Here is an 18,677-nt window from a genome sequence, read left to right on the forward strand (position 1 = left end):
ACGATACGCAGTATGGCCTTAAAAGGCGTTATGGACGATTTTTCGGCGATTTGAGAACTCAGGCGGAAGTGCACTCCCCCCGTGCGGACTGATTCACCCAGTGAACATTGTCGAAAAGTCACAAAAATTAGCACACCTCTAAAAGTCGTGCTTCTCTACATTCTGGAGAGATTTTATTAATTGGCGCGTCTAGCGCCCCCAAATGTACCAAAAATGCATTGAGAGATAGGAAATGACCAAAAAAAATCTTATCGTAAAATCATGAAATTTGGCGCAGAGGAAGATGGTGACAAGAGAAGGACAAAATATTATTACGGCAACGCCGTCCGCCCAACCAAATGTCAGCCATATTGGTTCAAAAACTTGGGAGTTTTTCCAAATGTCGTACTTTTATGAACTCCTCCCAGGGCGTTGGCCCTAAAAAGCTGAAATTTGGTGAAAATGGTGCTGAGGAGTGGGACATCAAAAGTTATTCAAATTACATTGATACCTGTCACGGTCTCTGTGCGGCGAAGCCACAAACTTTAGCTAGAATTTCAGAAATTTCCAAAATTTTAAATTTGCTGACGTTTGCGCAGATAGAGTCCGAATTGCGTCAAGTTACAATCAGTTGTTAAACTCTTTGCCCTAAAACTACTTGAAGTGAAATAAATTAATTTGGTGCGATAGTGCCCCTGTGAACTCCTCCTTGGGCGTTAGCCCTATTAACCTGAAATTTGGTGAGACTCATCTTCAGGAGTGGACCATCAGAATTTATCAACTTTTTATTCTAAGAGTCATGGTCTCTGTGCGGCCAAGAATTCAAAATAAAATTGCTTTTTGAATGGTAAAACAAAGGGGAGAAGATGTGACAGCGTCATGGATTCAGCAGTAGGTGTGATAAAAGGACAATTGGGGCGCGTTAGTGCCCCCTCCTCTTGCGGCGTGGCGGCGGTGGCGTGGCGAGGGCCGATCATTATATTTATTAAAATTTGTATTAAGAGTATAAGAAGTTTTCTATAAAAGTGTTTCTACAAGAGTGTTTTTTAGAAGTTATACTATAAGTCGTACCTTTTTTCATAGTATTGGCCGGGGTTCGACTTATACTTATGTTTATACTTATATACCTATACTTAAACACCAGAGCAACTTATATGTGATATTTTTTGTTATTTTCACTCTTGCAACCGCATTTCATAGTCGCATTTTCAGTTTTTCTTCCCTATTATAATGTTTTGCCTGGTGCGACTTATAGTCCGGAAAATACGGTAATACACTTCTGTACCTACTCTGTGATGCAACCCTGGAGATTTCCCCATTGTGGGACAAATAAATAAAGGCTTATCTTATCTTAATCACTGATGCTTTTCCTCCTCCGCTCGCTCCAGATCTCTGCGGCGGCGGCGGACCCTGCGGCGGACATGCCCGGCCTGCGCCTCGTCTCCTCGCTCCTGCTCAGCCTCCTCGTGGCCCCGGCGCTCGCGGACAGCCTCCAGGAGAACATGAGGGACCTGCACTCGCGCTTCTCCCTGGCGCTGTACCAGTCCCTGAGCGCCGGGCAGAACCGGACCAACCTGGTGCTCTCGCCGCTCTCCGTGGCCCTGTCGCTGGGCCTGCTGCAGCTCGGCGCCCGGGGGAACACGCTCGCGCAGCTGGAGGGGACGCTCGGCTACAGCGTTCGAGGTGGGCGACACCCGGGGAGTTATTAATTCGGGGTTAGAAAAAGAAACAGCATTTAACTGTTCTGTCAATGTCACTGGGGTCGAGCCTGGAGCAAAGGCGACTTGTCTTGTCTTTGTGAGAGGCTTGGAGGAAGTAGTGGTGATGGTGGTAGTCGCAGTATAAGTAGTAGTAGTGGCAGTCGTAATAGTATTTGTTGTTGGTCAGTGCAGTTGGTACCAGGACTCGAGGGTCTGGAGCCGTCATACCAAATGTAATCTCATTAACAGCAGCGCTGCGGCCAGTGGGACACATCTACTTCACTTTTAAGAATATGTAAATACAGGTTGTGTCTGTGGGCGGGGTCATCGAGGTGTCCGCCCAGGGACCGCTGCCATCTTGGACCGCCGCCGCCCTGGACCGCCGCCGCTCTGGACCGCCGCCGCCCTGTACCGCCGCCGTCTGGGACCACCGCCCTGGACCGCCACAGCCACCTTGGACCGCCCCCTTGTGGATCTGGAGAGGGCGTTTGACCGTGTCCCTCGTGGTGCCCTTCGGGGGGAGCTCTGGGATAATGGGGTCCAGGGTCGCGGTATCGGACTGTGAAGGAGGAGCTGAGTCGAAAAGGTTCTCAATCTACATTCCGTCCCTCACCTATGGTCATGAGCTTTGGGTAATGACCGAAAGGACGAGATTACAATTACAGTTTCCTCAGCTCAGTCACACGGGAGGAGCTCGGAGTAGAGTCGCTGCTCCTTCTACCCGTGAAGAGGAGGCAGGTTGAGGTGGCTCCTGAGGTTCGGGCATCTGTTCAGGAGCCTCGTGGTGAAGACCCAGGACACGCTGGAGGGACAAAGTCTTTGGGGCCTGGGAAGTTCAAGTCTGATTTCTCAGCTCTGATGTGGTGAAGCTTGTTGAAACGTTCTGCTTTGTTCTGCTCTGATTGAGAAAGTGTAGAACTCCTCTCAATCTGACCATGAATGTAGCTACAGAGGTTTCACAGAAGGATGAAACATCTCTCCAAAGCTGAGATCTTTATTGCTGGTTCTCCTCTCCGCAGAGCCTCACGTGCGAGACTTCCTGTTCCTCTCGCGCTCCTCGCTAAACTCCTCGGAGGGCGTGAAGCTGCTGCAGACCTGCTCGCTCCTGGTCCAGTCCTCGGTGCAGGTCCAGCCGGACTTCCTCCACTCGGCGGCGGCGTGGTTCAGCGCCAACGTGGTCCAGGCGAACTTCAGCCAGACGACCGGACGAGAGCTGCGGGAGCGGAAGCACGATGAGCGGAAGCACGGTGAGCGGAAGCACGGTGAGCGGAAGCACGGTACGGTGAACGGAAGCACGGTGAGCATCCGCGCAACTGCAGCCACAACTCTGTCAGTCTGCCCCGGGGTAGCTGTGTCTACAAGTGTCTTAAGTTATGACCGAGGAGAAGGAACGTTTATGGTAGAGCTCCAATCGACTAAAGAGCTTTGTACAGACTAAATGGAAGACAAGGTGTAGGGTAAAGCATCTTGTTGGCGCGCTTGTTTATGAAAGAAAAGGCATGAATCAAACAGTTCAAATGAATGTTAAATCCCTGCCATGTACAATTCTAACACAGAGATAACAGAGCTCGCTTCCCATCTGTCCCTATCGAATGTGACGACGACTTACGCGGGCGCTCCAGGATCGCGCCGATTCCCCTGCTCTGCCAAATATTTACAACGTTCAGATATAAGGTGGAATATGACGGTTGACGCCTTCGCTCAGTCCCTCCGCCCAGGTGGCCCCCTAATCAAAGAGTGTCTCAAAAGGAACAATGGAGTATGTGTTTTGCGTGTAAGGAGTAAACCCTTCTAGTTTAATACAGTCTAAAATGAATGTAGTTGGTTATACTTTAATACAGTAATGGTTAAATCAATAAAATTGCTAATACAAGATAGTAATGGTTAACATATTTGGTTTCCCCTTCAATCTCAATCACAATATTTAGAGGATATTGTAATCGACGCATCATGAACGTGCATAAATGTGCATGTAAATGTTTTTAACGAGATTAAAGTATCGCACAAAAAGTGATTGGACCATCAGATTATCAACAAAAAGCTAGAAATATCACTTTATGTGGGAGATTTCACAAGACCAGGTGTAATTGTTGTAATTAACAATATTTAAACTGCGCATATCTTCAAAACAGCAATTGCGATGATCTATTTCTTCTTATCTCTAGCGTCTAGTGAGTGTATTTATGTGTAAAAGGCAGATTAAACTCGCAATTATCTCCCAAATTTTAAGATAAGATGATGCAAAATAATTAGCCGACTGATAAACATTTGGACAACAAAGACAGTATTGATTGGTTATTTGTCTAAACGACTGAAGCGCTAGTTTATGGCCAAAATGTCTTCTACAAAAAGTATAAAATGAGTTTATCTTATGATTCTTATGTTAAACATCTGGCAAAAATGTACCGGACGAGTTTATTCCTTTTACAGTTTAAAATAATCTTGATTTAGTCATTTACACAATTAATATAAATTGGAAAAATATGAGCTATTCAGTCATTTACTATAAAGACATGAACGACTAAAAAAACAAGAGAACCTGTTTTATGTTCTTTAAAGTCCAGATGAAAGTTCTGCTGTTTTTAGAATTATGACTTAGTTTGGTGGTAAAGAACCTGTGGTAAATATTTATCATAGTTTTACGTCCGTTAAGTTGCAGTTTGTGAAGAAATTGTGAAAAATAAGAGTTTAAAATGACAGGAAGTAGAGCTGAATCCCTCTGTGATGTCATCAGTGTGCGACACAGAGACAGTTTACACTCACACACTTTTATGACAGTTTAAACCGTCATTAAACAAAATGAAGCTGTTTTATGGTATTATTGTGTGTCAGATCAGAACTGGCTCTTGTTTACAGTCTGGTTGCTATGGTAACAGCTGTGGACTAACCTCTATGTCATATTTGTGCTCACGTCCAACCAGGAAGTACAATTATAAACTTTATTGAGATGGTTCAAACTGGGGACAAATGGGCAAAATGTTTAGTCAAATCTGAAATATAATTGTGTTTACTACGTTTTAGTGAAATGTGTATTCATATGTTCAGTACTTTTACTTTAGTACTTTAGTTACTTTTGCACCACTGTGATGTGAAATGACCATCGACTTGACTTAAACCCTTCCCTCTCCCTCAGACGAGCCGTGGGCGTCGTCGGGCGGCGGCGGCAGCAGCAGCGGCGAGCTCTCGGGCTCCGGCGACCCTCAGGCCCCGGACGCCCCCTGGTGGCCAGCGCGGGCGCAGATGGCGCTGGTGAACATGGTCAGCTTCAGGGGCGCGTGGCAGAAACAGTTTGTCTTCACGCACACGCAGAACCTCCCCTTCCAGCTCGCCGACGGCAGCGCCATCAAAGTACCCATGATGCACCAGGCCTCCGACGTCAGATACGGTGAGACTCCAGTGAGGAACTTTGACTTTGTGTTGGTAAAATACAAATAAAGTACAAATACAATTGGATTGGAGAAATTAAAGAGTGCACATGACTCTCCCTGGTGTTTGAAACTGAATATTACATAATTTGAAAGAGAAAAAGTCCTAAATATGTTAAGGCAAGGCAAGTTTTTTGTAGAGCACATTTCATAAACGAGGCAATTCAAAGTGCTTCACAGCAGGAAAAATGCATTAAAATCACAAAGAAATGACAGACCACATACACAGCATTCCAGACACTCTTTCCCATGTTTATTTGACATCGCAGCATGACAGGCGTCTGCGGGACGGACACATCACTTTTAGATTGATTCTTTCCCATATCAGCGCGAAACCAGAAGCCAAGTCCACATTTTCTCGTCTTGAAAATAAAAATAAAAACATTACATTCCCACAATCTGGCACTAAACGTCTGCATTTTGACAGCTAAAAGACAAAATGTACCTCAGGACAGTTTCAGCTCTTTGTCTGTGCCACGCTCACGTTTCACCTGAAGAAGAAGAACGTCCCGGTGCGAGCTAAAGCGTGGCTGCTGCGCCCCCTGCAGGTCAGTTCCGAGCCAGCTCAGAGCAGCGCTACACGGTGCTGGAGCTGCCGTACCTGGGCCGCGCCCTGAGCCTGCAGCTGGTCCTGCCCTCGGACCGCAGGACGCCGCTGTGGGCCCTGGAGGCTCAGCTCGGGCCCCGGCAGCTCTGGGCCTGGGACGCCGGGCTGAGGAGGACCAGGATGGACATCTTCATCCCCAGGTCAGACTCACTGCGTGTGTTTTACAATGTCTGAGGTCAAACATGAAGAAAACGCACGTATAAATGTAGATATAAAGGAGAATTATGTACCGTATTTTCTGGACTATAAGTCGCACTGGAGTATAAGTCGCACCAGCCAAAAAATGTATCATAGAGAATCAAAAAACATATATAAGTTGCACTGGAGTATGAAATGCGGTTGCAAGTGTGATAATAACAAATAATATCACATATAAGTCGCTCTGGAGTATAAGTATGAGTATATAAGTATAAATGTAAGTATAAGTCGCACCCCGGCCAAAACTATGAAAAAAGGAAAATACGGTACTTTCTCTACTCTTTTTACTTGATTCATAATAATTTAGAGTACTGTATCTTTTTCTGTGTTTACGTTTGGCTTCAACATAAAATATATTAAAGTTCAGTTTTGAGTGAAACCAGATTGAACTGATCTCTGAAATCTAATACTAACATTTCCCAAACGCAATTTTGAGGCTCGATACTCGATAGTCGATACCGATTTCGATACCGCAGTGAGAATAAAGAACGCTTTCCACACAAACAACAGCCTGTTCTCGATGTTTCCACGTGTTTTCTGACGGAGTTCGAGATCATTCTAAAGGTCCAACTTTGTTCCGTTTGTATCGTTTCTAGTATCGATATTTGTTCTCGTTTCGATATCGGTTTTGGCATCGATTAGTGTCCGATTTCCGATACTTTTGACATCCCTGGTCTCGTCCTCGTGGAGCCAACATTCTGTCTCGTCCATGATGAAAACCGTCTTAACATTTATCATACAATAACTTTATTATATTTATAAAGTAAATTATACTTTATAGTAATTATGTGGTGGATGAGTACATTTTATTTATAGTGTGTCGTCTTTTTATAGCTAAGAATTTATTTTACCAATCACATTTTTGCCACATTTATTATTATTTATTTTTAGTTCATTTCTGGCTATTTTACTTTATTTTGCGTATTGATCATTTTTTTAGATTATTTCTGTAGATTTAGTGCAGTAAATATGAAGTCGCTGTTTCCTGTTGTGTTTTCTGGAACGTCGTTTACTTTGTTTGTTGCTTTGGAGAACAAACTGAGCCCGATTCATCCCAGAACGTTTGATTTGACTGTAAATAAGAGTTATTTACAGCTTTATTTTTATATAGTTTTTAACATGTCCAGCCGTCCTTTCATCAGAGATGGACAAAAGGGAATAAATTAAGCACCCCTCATGTTACGTTTAGTGTCAATTTCATCTTTTTTATTTATTTATAAGTTCTATTGTGATTTGAAAATAACGTTCAAAAGAAAAAATACCAGCTAAAATAAGATAATGAGTTAAAAAGAGCTTGAAATTATTATCATTTATCTTGTTTTGATTATATTTCAACTGATTTGAAGTAAGATTGCAAATGGAACAAGCATAAAATATTTAGTTTGGCTTAAAATAAGAAAAATGCAAGCGTTTTCTAACTTGAAATGTGGGAAAAAAAATGCTAAAACTTGAAATAAGAACAAAGTGATTTTTCTATTGGCAAATCTTATTTAATAAAATCAAAAATCAAAATAAACTAAAAAATCTAGATAAATACAACTTAATTCGATCACTTTTCGACTTATTATTTAAGATAGTACATTTTCCCAGCGTAGAATTACTTTATGCACAGATTGCACTCGACAAATAAAGGTTTTCTCAGTCCAGTGTTGACGTTTCCAGGTTTAAAATGCAGAACCGGTTCAACCTGAGGTCGGTGCTGCCCGCGATGGGAATCGCCGACGCGTTGGACCCGACCGCCGCCGACTTCTCCAGGATCTCAGGTCAGGAAACAACCGCCTTTCAAACATTCACAACTTCACCGAGCCTCGTCTCGCGCGGCAGAGACGGAGCTACGCAAAACCACTTAAAAATGAAACGTCTAGAATAATATCCCAAAAGTGATATTTCTGCACTTTTGTGGTTGGTTCATGTTTCCGATGCATTCTGAAGGTGTTTGATGAGTAAAACGGACAAAACAGCACAAATTTTGGACATTTATATCTGAAAAATTGACAAAACCAGGTTTTTTTGGTGACGCAAGACACAAGAACATTGAGGGTTTTGAATTTCTTATTTACCGTATTTTCCGCACTATAAGGCGCACTTAAAAGCCTTTCATTTTCTCAAAAAGCGACAGTGCGCCTTATAATCCAGTGCGGCTTATATATGGAGTCATTCTGGTGGCGATTTTGTGTGGTACACGTTTTGTTTTGCTTAATGCGCCTTATAGTGTGGAAAATACGGTAGTTTTTGAGTAAAAAAGATCCGACTGAAAATGTGCCTGTGGGTGAGATACATTTGAAGAGAACTACTTTGGAGGTCAAAATGTCCCAAAAAATCTATGGACGAAGTGGATTTATTGAAATAATTAAGCATCTTCAGGAGAAGACTGGACAATGTCGTCGTTTCCACACGAAAATGTTTCATTATTTCATTTACAATGTCCATAACAATCAAACCCAAATCCCCTCTGTGCAGTTTCAAATCCAACGCCTCGACAAAATGAAGAAGGAAATGTAAACCTGGCTCTGTTTATGCTCCAAACGTAGGACATTTTCACACATAAAATGCCCAATTTAAAAAAAATATGAAAACATGATGAAAAATGTTAATGAACCACACGAGAAGATTCAAATTTAAATCTTTAAATCAAAGGTTTTTTTCCTTTAACCTGAACATCGTTATCGAGACTAAAAAAATCAACATATTAATTTATTTTAAGTTTTTTTGAATGATTAGTTTGTTTTTTAGTTTGTTGTTGTATTTTTGTGTGTGTAAATAATGGTGAAGGTGGAATATCTCGTTTAGTCTATAAAAATGAATAAAACATAAAACCTCTGTTGCCGTCTCTCGGTCTGAATAAACACAAACAAAAAGCTCAAAACCGGACTAACTGACCGAGCATTTGTGCCGCAGACGAGGGCCTGTACGTGTCCGACGCCTTTCACGACGCGAGGATGGAGGTGACCGAGGGCGGGACCAAAGCGGCGGCGGCGACAGGTCACAGATATTACTCGTACGTCGTTCACCGGGCGACGGGCGAATACTGAACGATCTCGTTTCTTTTGCAGCGATGGTGCTCCTCAAGCGATCCCGAGCTCCCGTGTTCAAGGCCGACCGACCGTTTCTGTTCCTGCTGCGGCAAAGTAAAACAGGTAACGCCTCCGTCGCCGCGGGTTACGCCCAGTTCTTTTGTGGATTTATTGAAAAAAAAGAAACAACAAAAAAGCTGCAAGAAACATTTGAAATCTAAACATAATCACAATGTGCAGTTTAGAAGATTGCAAAAGATTTTTTTTACATTTTGCCTAATTATCTTTAATTAAGTCCAAATAATCATGTTTCTTATGTCAAATACGGCTCAGAAGGAGTCAATATTAAAAAAAAACTGATAAATTACTATTTTTTTAATGTTTGAAGTTCTCTTTCTGACTCGTTGTTGATGAAACGCTCTTGGAAACAAACACTTTCACCTTGTGTTTTAGGTTCAGTCTTGTTCATGGGTCGAGTGATGAATCCAGTCACCCAATCATCGTGAGTCTTTTCTCCTCCAAGCCCCGCCCCCAAACGTTACGCGCTGGTATTTATTCAGACTCCAGGAAGAGACTTTATTTTTGTACAGATCTGTAAATAAAATTTTATTACATGTTTTTACAACACGTTTGTTTTTGTGTCGTTCTTTAACCTGTTTCATGAAACCTGCTCCGCAAATAACACGTTTATGACACGTTTATAACATGTTCATAACACATTTCACACATTTATAACATGTTTAACACCTTTGTAACACGATTATAAGATGTTTGACACGTTTATAACACGTTTATAACATGTTTATGGCCCATTTATGAGTTTGACTTGTTTGACACGTTTATAACACGTTGATAACACACTTAGAACACTCACTACACTATAGTCACCGGGACAGGCTCGTCACATTTCGTAAATAAAGTTTTCACAAGTTTGGTGATTTAATTTAATTTATATAGATTTTTTAATCCTCTTGAAAAATGCATTAATGTAAATATGCTCCATCTAGAAGTCTTCATATTTCAACATTTGGTTGATCAGGCTTTTGAAATGTACTAAAATAAAAGTTCGCAGCGCCAATATCATTTGTGTTTGTAGTTTTCAGGTGTAAATCAAGTTATTTTATTAAAAAAAAAAAAACTAAAATCCAACCACTTCATTTATTTTAAAATCATTCAATTTAATTCCTGAATAAACGTGGAGCAAAGACGATGCAGACGGCAGATTGTAACATGAACACTTTATTTACACGGCCCTTCACAGTGTAAAATAGAAACTTTATCCATGGGAATACTTACATTAATACATAATACAAAAAGGCCATTCCCCTCCGAACACTCGCCTCCTTAAATAGTTACTCTAGACTTATTTACATCTTTACAGTGTATTCAAAATACTCTTTTGGTAGCGACCGCTCGACGACGCACAACACGTATGGCAGATTTTGGTCCCTGTCAAAGTAAGAAGTGAGAGGAGGAAAAAGGGAGGAAAAAAACTGCGACTTCCACCAAGAATCCAAACTCCAGCTCGACTCTGACGTTTGTGCAATGAAAGGTCAAAGGTCGCGCGGCAGATTTCAGCTTTCACCGTGACCATTTTAGACATTTCAAATCCCCAAAACACGGCTTTTTAAATGTTCAGTGGAGTTTTAATAACGTTTAAGTTGATTCCGATTTAGTTTATGGGGTAAAAGTGGCAAATTGTCGTACATAAATCTGGTTTTCTTGTTATTTACAGTCGAAGATGGTTTTAAAGGACAATATATATAATATTAAGCATTATTTGTATCGTTTTTAGCCTTCAAACCTGCTCTCGAGTACCTTTAGTTTGGCATCTCATGATTTGGGACAAAAAAACCAAGGCGACTTCTTGTCACTCTGGCTTTTTCCACACCAAGAACTGACTTATGGCTCCATCTACTGGCAGCAGAGGGAATTACACAAGTGCGACGAACGATGACCAGCTTTCCTCGGACGTGCTAATGAGGCGGCGCAGTTGTACCCATCGCGATTTGGCGAGTCCGTTGGCGATTTACAGACTTCAAACAGGCACAGAAGATTCTCGGCGCCACGTCACAGGTAGAATATGACATCACACATCGGGGGAAGTCAGAACTGAGCGCTGCCGACGCTGAATAAAGCTAAATGTGTGGAAGATGATTTGTTCGATCCGATTCGGTATTTTGAACACGGGTGACGTCCTAGTTCTGAAGTTTTTTTTTTTTCCTGAACCTTTTAAATGTCAAATGTGCAGATTTTCAAGCCCTCAAACTGAAAAATAAATTCAGAGTGACAAATTTGCAATTGAAAAATATTCTAGATGCGAAGATTCACTCGATCAATTTTTTTTATTCATTCATTTTACACTCTTGGAAACTGGTGGGTTGCTGGCCTCGCATTGCCTGGAATATTCCACAGTATGGCATTAAACGCAGGTTTAAACTCAAATATTCAGAGATAAAAATTCGCCGGCGTTTAAAATTCAAAACAAATCTTCTGTAAAACTCCAGGTGTTTTTGAACAATGTTTGTGTCCTTTATTATTAATTATTGCCGATATCAATGAGAAAACTGCATTTTCTTTCGATTCTGAACACCACTAAATGGGTTAAAACGTCATTATTCTTTACGTTCTTTTTTCTGGTGTGTTTTCCAGATTGAATGGAACAATGTGAGTTTGTAGGCGATTCATTTCCACTGTAAAAAGTGCTACAATGTTGCCATTCGATCCAATAGCGCAGCAGAATTTGAATTTAAAAGTTGAATAAAACATCAAACTGAAGATGAAGATTTTACTGGAAATATAGTTTAATATTAAACTAAGATAATGTACTTTTTGAACAGTCATTTTTGGACAATAAATGTTTAGTTTCAATTTATGCACATTCATGACCATGTTCACAGAATTAATGATGTTTTACCTGCTTTTTTGCAATTATTTTTGGATTAATTTGAATGTAACAGTGGAGGGAATCTTCACAAATTCTGCGTTAATTTTTCTTTTTTTCCCCCATTAAAAACAGATTATTTTTTCCCCTTAAATTTTCCATTAATTTCCTTTTTTGCATTGAAAACCTAAAATTTTTCTTTTCCCCCATTGAAACCCGAATCCCCCCCCCCAAATTTTCATGAATTTCCTTTTTCAATGAAAACATATTTTTTTCTCTCTCAAATTTCCTTTTTTAACATCAAATATTCATACATTTTCTAAGCAAAGTCCTATTTAACATGGCAAACTCTTTAAAAATGTGACTTCAGATGGAAATAACTCATATTTTAAAGCAGTCTCGCCTCTTCACAGAGCCGACCCGTAAGCTGCTAGTCCCCACGGTGATAGACAGGTTTAATGCCACACTACGGATCGTTATTGCATTCTAGGACGTCGACACGTTCTAAACTTATTTAATATGCTTTTTTTAGCATTTTAGCGCAAAGTTTTCCTGGTTTAGAGTCTTAGTGGAGTGCTGAGTTCAAGGGGTGCGGGAAAAGTGCATTTGTATCTCCGTGGAAACCAAAGAGCGGAGAGTTTAAGACCGAACGGGAGGCGATCCGAATCCACCCTGAGTTTTTGACCCAAACGTACGAAAAGAACGACGGCTTGGAACAGCTTCTGAACGTCTCAAACGAGTTCCCCAAAACCTCGTCAATTCTTCTTCTTTGTTAAATTAGTATTCTTATTCCACTCGGACAAAAAGACCAGCAGCGAAACCGACAAGAGCTCGAGCCCAGAACTCTCAACGTGAGACCAACAACCGGATTGTTCTGAAAGCAGCGCCAAGACCAGGTTTAGTCCCAGTTCAGACCCAGTTTAGACCTGGTTTATCCCTCTGTTCAGACGCAGTTTAGACCTGGTTTATCCCTCTGTTCAGACGCAGTTTAGACCTGGTTTATCCCTCTGTTCAGACGCAGTTTAGACCTGGTTTATCCCTCTGTTCAGACCCAGTTTAGACCTGGTTTATCCCTCTGTTCAGACCCAGTTTAGACCTGGTTTATCCCTCTGTTCAGACTGGTTTTAGTCATAATGGTCAAGACTGCATCATGTAGATCTCGTCTAAATCAGTGTTAGTCTCAGTTTAATCCTGGTTTAACCCGGACTTGAGCCTGGGGTTTTACCAAGTCCCGGTTAAGTCCCGGTTAAGTCCCGGTTAAGTCCCGGTTAAGTCCCGGTTAAGTCCCGGTTTAACACAGGTTTTTCCATTTTACCTTTGGATTTCAACCATGTCTGACTGTTCTTTGCCCTTTCAAGGTGATGAACAGTAGAACAGTTTGCAAATAACTGGTCTAAACACAGGTGAAGGTCTGGACCTGGTCTGGACCCGTTCTGGACCTGGTCTGGACCCGTTCTGGACCTGGTCTGGACCCGTTCTGGACCTGGTCTGGACCCGTTCTGGACCTGGTCTGGACCCGTTCTGGACCTTGTCTGGACCCGAGCTGGACCCGAGCTGGACCGCAGCAGGACCTGTTCTGGACCCGGTCTGGTCTCTGTGGGTCTTAAGCGTCCATGATCCGGGGCCCGGTCTCAGTGTGAGTCCACGTGGTTCATGTTGTTGGATCTGTTGTGAATTTCCTCCAGAAAGTTCTCCAGTTGCTCGATCAGAACTCGCTTCTTAAACCTGAAGAACAAATATTTAAAATGAACGTTACACTTTTTAAACAATAATAAATCAGGTTTGTAAAGAAGCTCATGAGACACTAATGATGAGTCTTTACACATTACACTGTACAAATGACCATGAAGTCACATGACACGTGTAAACAAAGTGGGAGGGGCTTCATCCTGACCTCGCCGCTTCTTTGATGATGTTTTGTAGGAAAATGAGCCGCGTGTCCAAAGTTCCCTGGATCTGTTTCAGGAAGTGGAAAATTTTGTCGTAGTCTAGGAAAAAAAAAAAAAAAAAGAGGAAAAAGTTAACGTCACAGACTCGTCACACACGAGCAGACTCGTCACACGCTCTCAGACTCGTCACACGCTCTCAGACTCGTCACACGCTCTCAGACTCGTCACACGCTCTCAGACTCGTCACACGCTCTCAGACTCGTCACACGCTCTCAGACTCGTCACACGCTCTCAGACTCGTCACACGCTCTCAGACTCGTCACACGCTCTCAGACTCGTCACACGCTCTCAGACTCGTCACGCGCTCTCAGACTCGTCACGCGCTCTCAGACTCGTCACGCGCTCTCAGACTCGTCACGCGCTCTCAGACTCGCCACGCGCTCTCAGACTCGCCACGCGCTCTCAGACTCGCCACACGCTCTCAGACTCGCCACACGCTCTCACTCGCCACACGCTCTCAGACTCGCCACACGCTCTCAGACTCGCCACACGCTCTCAGACTCGTCACACGCTCTCAGACTCGTCACACGCTCTCAGACTCGTCACACGCTCTCAGACTCGTCACACGCTCTCAGACTCGTCACACGCTCTCAGACTCGTCACACGCTCTCAGACTCGTCACAGACTCATCACTCACGTCGCCCTGGCTTCCTGATCTCCTTGGTGATGAGCGCTCGCAGCTCGTTGTTGACCTTGGCCGTCTCACTGTGGATGTGCTTCTTCAGTGTTTGTGGGGACAGGTATCGAGGGGGCGGATCCTCCAGCTGCATTTCCTCCTCCGCCGCGCCTTCGTTCTCCTCCGGATGCTCGGCGCCGTGGGCCTGGCCGTTATGCTCCTCCTCCTCCGGCTCCTCCCCCTCGTCCTCCTCCTGGTGTTTGCTGTTGTGCGACGAGTCTATGTGGTTTTCTTCACATATCGAGTCCGTGTCCGAGTCAGAGTTTTGGTCAGAGCCGCAGTGATTCTCGTTCAGATGGTTTATGACGATGTCCGGTTCAGGGAGGTCATCGGGCAGCTCTGAATGTACAGGAAATGTAAAGGTCACTAAATGTTAAGGTCATTAAATGTACAGGTCATGAGAAAAACACTTTTATTCAAAAGTCCAAAAGCCACGATTAGTCAGGCCCAGTCTCAGGTCAGGCCCAGTCTCAGGGCGCCCCCCGTCCCGTCTCCGGCCCCCCGTCCCAGCCCCCCTCGCCCCGTCTCCAGCCCCCCCCCCCGTCCCGTCTCACCAGTGTTGTGGCGTGGGCTGCTGGCTGGACTCACTGGCGGTGTGTAGGCCCGTCCCAGTCTGAGCAGAGGCGACATGCAGCGCCTGCGTTTGGGACCGCCCCCCTGAAGGTTACTGCTGTCCACGGGACGTTTGCCCTTGTTCTGAGGCCCGGTCACAAACTCATCCGCCTCGTCGATCATCATGCCCTGAAACCACAGAATTTATGATACTTTCCACCATCACAAGCCAGATACTTCAACAAGTATTAAAACTAGATTAATTTGAATAAATATTGGAGTGTCCACGTTTAACTGGTTTACCAATTAACCGCTTGTAACGAGCTTGTAGCCCCGGCCTCGTGTCGTTCTAGCCCCGGCCTCGTGTCGTTCTAGCCCCGGCCTCGTGTCGTTCTAGCCCCGGCCTCGTGTCGTTCTAGCCCCGGCCTCGTGTCGTTCTAGCCCCGGCCTCGTGTCGTTCTAGCCCCGGCCTCGTGTCGTTCTAGCCCCGGCCTCGTGTCGTTCTAGCCCCGGCCTCGTGTCGTTCTAGCCCCGGCCTCGTGTCGTTCTAGCCCCGGCCTCGTGTCGTTCTAGCCCCGGCCTCGTGTCGTTCTAGCCCCGGCCTCGTGTCGTTCTAGCCCCGGCCTCGTGTCGTTCTAGCCCCGGCCTCGTGTCGTTCTAGCCCCGGCCTCGTGTCGTTCTAGCCCCGGCCTCGTGTCGTTCTAGCCCCGGCCTCGTGTCGTTCTAGCCCCGGCCTCGTGTCGTTCTAGCCCCGGCCTCGTGTCGTTCTAGCCCCGGCCTCGTGTCGTTCTAGCCCCGGCCTCGTGTCGTTCTAGCCCCGGCCTCGTGTCGTTCTAGCCCCGGCCTCGTGTCGTTCTAGCCCCGGCCTCGTGTCGTTCTAGCCCCGGCCTCGTGTCGTTCTAGCCCCGGCCTCGTGTCGTTCTAGCCCCGGCCTCGTGTCGTTCTAGCCCCGGCCTCGTGTCGTTCTAGCCCCGGCCTCGTGTAGTTCTAGCCCCGGCCTCGTGTAGTTCTAGCCCCGGCCTCGTGTAGTTCTAGCCCCGGCCTCGTGTAGTTCTAGTTTTGGCCTCATGTAGTTCCTGGTAAATCCGCACCTTCTTGTCGAGTTTGAAGGGGTTCCCAAACGTGTGCAGCCGCTTGGGCTGCTCCGGGTCGGCGTCTCGGAGCGGCTGTGGAGCGGCTTTCAGGAAGTCCTGGTAGTTCCCCATCTGAGCGATCGGCACGCTGTGGAGGTGGTCTGAAAACGCCGGACAAACGTTCAACATCACGAGGACTAGAAGTAGTTGTTAAGAAAATAACTAATCTCAAACACTGCCATTTAATACCCGAGAAACGCCTTTAAAGCTAAACTATGAAAGAGAATGAACCACTGGCATTTTAGCTTCTTAATACCGGCTCCAGTTGATAGTTTTTCCTCATTCTAATGGTTCTGCCGGGCAAAGATTGCACTTGTAACGATGGAAAATAAAGGCAGAGCGTTTCCTTTAGCCTGGCGCGTGAAATAAGGCTGCCCCAAATAAATTGTATGCTTGCTGTAACCCTACCCAACATTTTTCAAGTGGGTTGGTCGGTAGGTAAATTCTTCTTTTTATTTTTTTTTTACTTTGAAGGCAAAAAAATTAAAAAATCCAAATCGTCGCCATTTTTTGATTCTGCCAGTGATTCTTCCGCAGCAAACCGCAGAGAGTTCTCCTTCGTGTTAAGTTTCATTTCTGGACAGTTTTTGCGACATTTTCGGCTTTAAAATATTTCTAGCAATTTCCAGTGCTACAAAATTATTGAATACGGCGTTTAAAAATAAAATAAAACGGTCGTCGAGTAGGCGAGATAAGAAAAGAAAAAAAGGCATTTTTTTTTTTCCAGTCGGCTACCGAGTCGGTCGGGTTACGGCAAACAGACATATTTTTTTGCTCTGGATAAAGAGGCCTGAGCCCCGTGGCCGCTCACCAGAGTCGTGTCCTCGCAACGTGCAGACGGTGGTCTTCAACATGTTCCTCCTCATCCGGCTGAGCTGGTCCAGGAGGTGCGAGCGCGGGATGTCGTACGGGTTCCTGAAACTCTGCGGCTTCAGACCCTGACGGAGGAAACACACGGGATTATACAGACCGCCGATTGTGACTGATCTACGACACCCGCGGATTACCAGGTCAGAGTTTGGACATTTTAAATTGAAACTGGCAGAAGAAACAATAAGTTACAAAAATAATAATATTACGAGTGTAGAATGAGCTGAAATGACTAGTTTGTACGATGTGGCCTGAATAACTTTTATCAAATATGCGACATCTGTACAATCGGAACAGCTGAATCTAAATCTACTCCATAATAAAAGTCAATTTTGCGTTTTCATTTTATGCTTTTGTTTCAGAGGAAGTAACGAATGAGAAAAAAAACAACACGATCTAACAATGACTTTGTTACTGAAATCAAGACAAAGTAACAGAAAATATAGGATTTTCTTTCATTCTCATTGTCCAACACGTTACGATTCCTCAAGTTTGTGGCCAGTTTTATGAAATGTGACTTTCAGAACCACAAATATGAGACAAAAACAGTCATAAACGTTTAGGTGCATCGTTTCGACAATCGATCGAATTATAAAGACTTAAAAGATATGCATTGTTTGTATAATTATTTTTACTATGAATTATTTTATTATTGATTATTAATTTTATTGTTATTGTTCATTTTTCAATTATTATTTATTTTTTGTATTATTATTGATATCTCATGGTTTTGAACTAAATAAACAAACAAAATACCGATGCCATTTCCCACGGCGCTGAGTTTTGGCAGAGGGATTTACACGTTTAAAATAAACAAACTCGCCTGCTGACTCGCTGTAGAAGCTAATGCTAATGCTAGGTGTACGTATCGTGATGAAACGGGAAAAATCTAGAGTCTAGAGATGATTTATGGATTTAAAAACAGCAGATGATTCTCAGCCGCGTCACAGATGGAGAAAATGTCACAGATGGAGAAAATGGAGAAAATGTCACGGACGGAGAAAACGTCACAGATGGAGAAAATGTCACAGGTGGAGGAGATTCAGAACGGAGTGTTTTTGAGGCTCGGAGGGAGAGAACTTTCTAACCAGGATTCACCTGTGAATGAAGCTAAATGTGCTCCAGGTGTGTTTAATATCCATCCATCCATTTTCTACCGCTTGTTCCCTTTCGGGTCGCGGGTGACTGGAGCCTATCCCAGTGACTTCGGGCTTTAGGCGGGGTACATCCTGGACAGTGGCCAACTCGTCGTGTTTAATATTGCTTAGAAAATAGTATAGATAATAGTATTTTTGTTTTGTTCTTATAATGAATGCTGAAAAATCCTGATCGATTAACCCAAACATCTTGACATAATAAAAGGCAAAGCTCTCGGCGCTCCTCTTTACCTTGTTGAGCAGAGCGAGCTGGAAGCCCTGGAACTCTTTGGGGTTGAGCTCGATGGGCAGAGGCAAGTCTCCGGTCAGACTGTGCAGCTGCTGAATGAAGTCCCGCCTCTGGGCCAACGACACGCCTCCTCCTCGCCACCGCACCTTGATCCCAGCTTCAAGAGGCGGCTTCTTCCCGATGGACGAGATCAAGCGGTCGTACTCGATCTTTGTCTGGAAGGAAATGATGAATTAAACACCGAACCGCAGGAAGAAAAGGAGCCAGAGTCAGGACTAAACATTGACCAGCCTCCTGCTGGTGC

The 18,677-nt window shown here is 44.1% G+C and overlaps 2 protein-coding genes across 3 annotated transcripts in view; one reads left to right on the forward strand and one right to left on the reverse strand.

Moving 5' to 3' along the window:
• Positions 1-1,400: 1,400 nt before the first annotated feature.
• serpine3 (serpin peptidase inhibitor, clade E (nexin, plasminogen activator inhibitor type 1), member 3) lies at positions 1,401-9,496 on the forward strand. Its single transcript, XM_072444084.1, has 8 exons — positions 1,401-1,662; positions 2,699-2,926; positions 4,813-5,064; positions 5,653-5,851; positions 7,572-7,672; positions 8,808-8,891; positions 8,963-9,046; positions 9,377-9,496. The coding sequence occupies exons 1-8, from the start codon at positions 1,401-1,403 to the stop codon at positions 9,427-9,429; spliced, it is 1,263 nt and encodes a 420-aa protein (XP_072300185.1). The 3' UTR covers positions 9,430-9,496.
• A 650-nt stretch (positions 9,497-10,146) lies between these two features.
• ints6 (integrator complex subunit 6) overlaps positions 10,147-18,677 on the reverse strand; it is a 29,663-nt gene continuing 21,132 nt past the window's right edge. For both annotated transcript variants that reach the window (XM_072445260.1, XM_072445259.1), the window contains exons 12-18: positions 18,376-18,588; positions 16,929-17,055; positions 16,076-16,218; positions 14,987-15,173; positions 14,394-14,771; positions 13,702-13,795; positions 10,147-13,532 (exon numbers count right to left, since the gene is read on the reverse strand). In XM_072445260.1, coding sequence (XP_072301361.1) covers positions 13,439-13,532; positions 13,702-13,795; positions 14,394-14,771; positions 14,987-15,173; positions 16,076-16,218; positions 16,929-17,055; positions 18,376-18,588 — 1,236 coding nt within the window. In that variant the 3' untranslated portion in view covers positions 10,147-13,438. The remainder of the gene's footprint in view (positions 13,533-13,701; positions 13,796-14,393; positions 14,772-14,986; positions 15,174-16,075; positions 16,219-16,928; positions 17,056-18,375; positions 18,589-18,677) is intronic.

This window comes from Eucyclogobius newberryi, unplaced genomic scaffold (assembly GCF_026437365.1).
Source record: "Eucyclogobius newberryi isolate DKJ021-1_F unplaced genomic scaffold, fEucNew1.0.hap1 SCAF_14, whole genome shotgun sequence".
Taxonomy (NCBI): domain Eukaryota; kingdom Metazoa; phylum Chordata; class Actinopteri; order Gobiiformes; family Gobiidae; genus Eucyclogobius; species Eucyclogobius newberryi.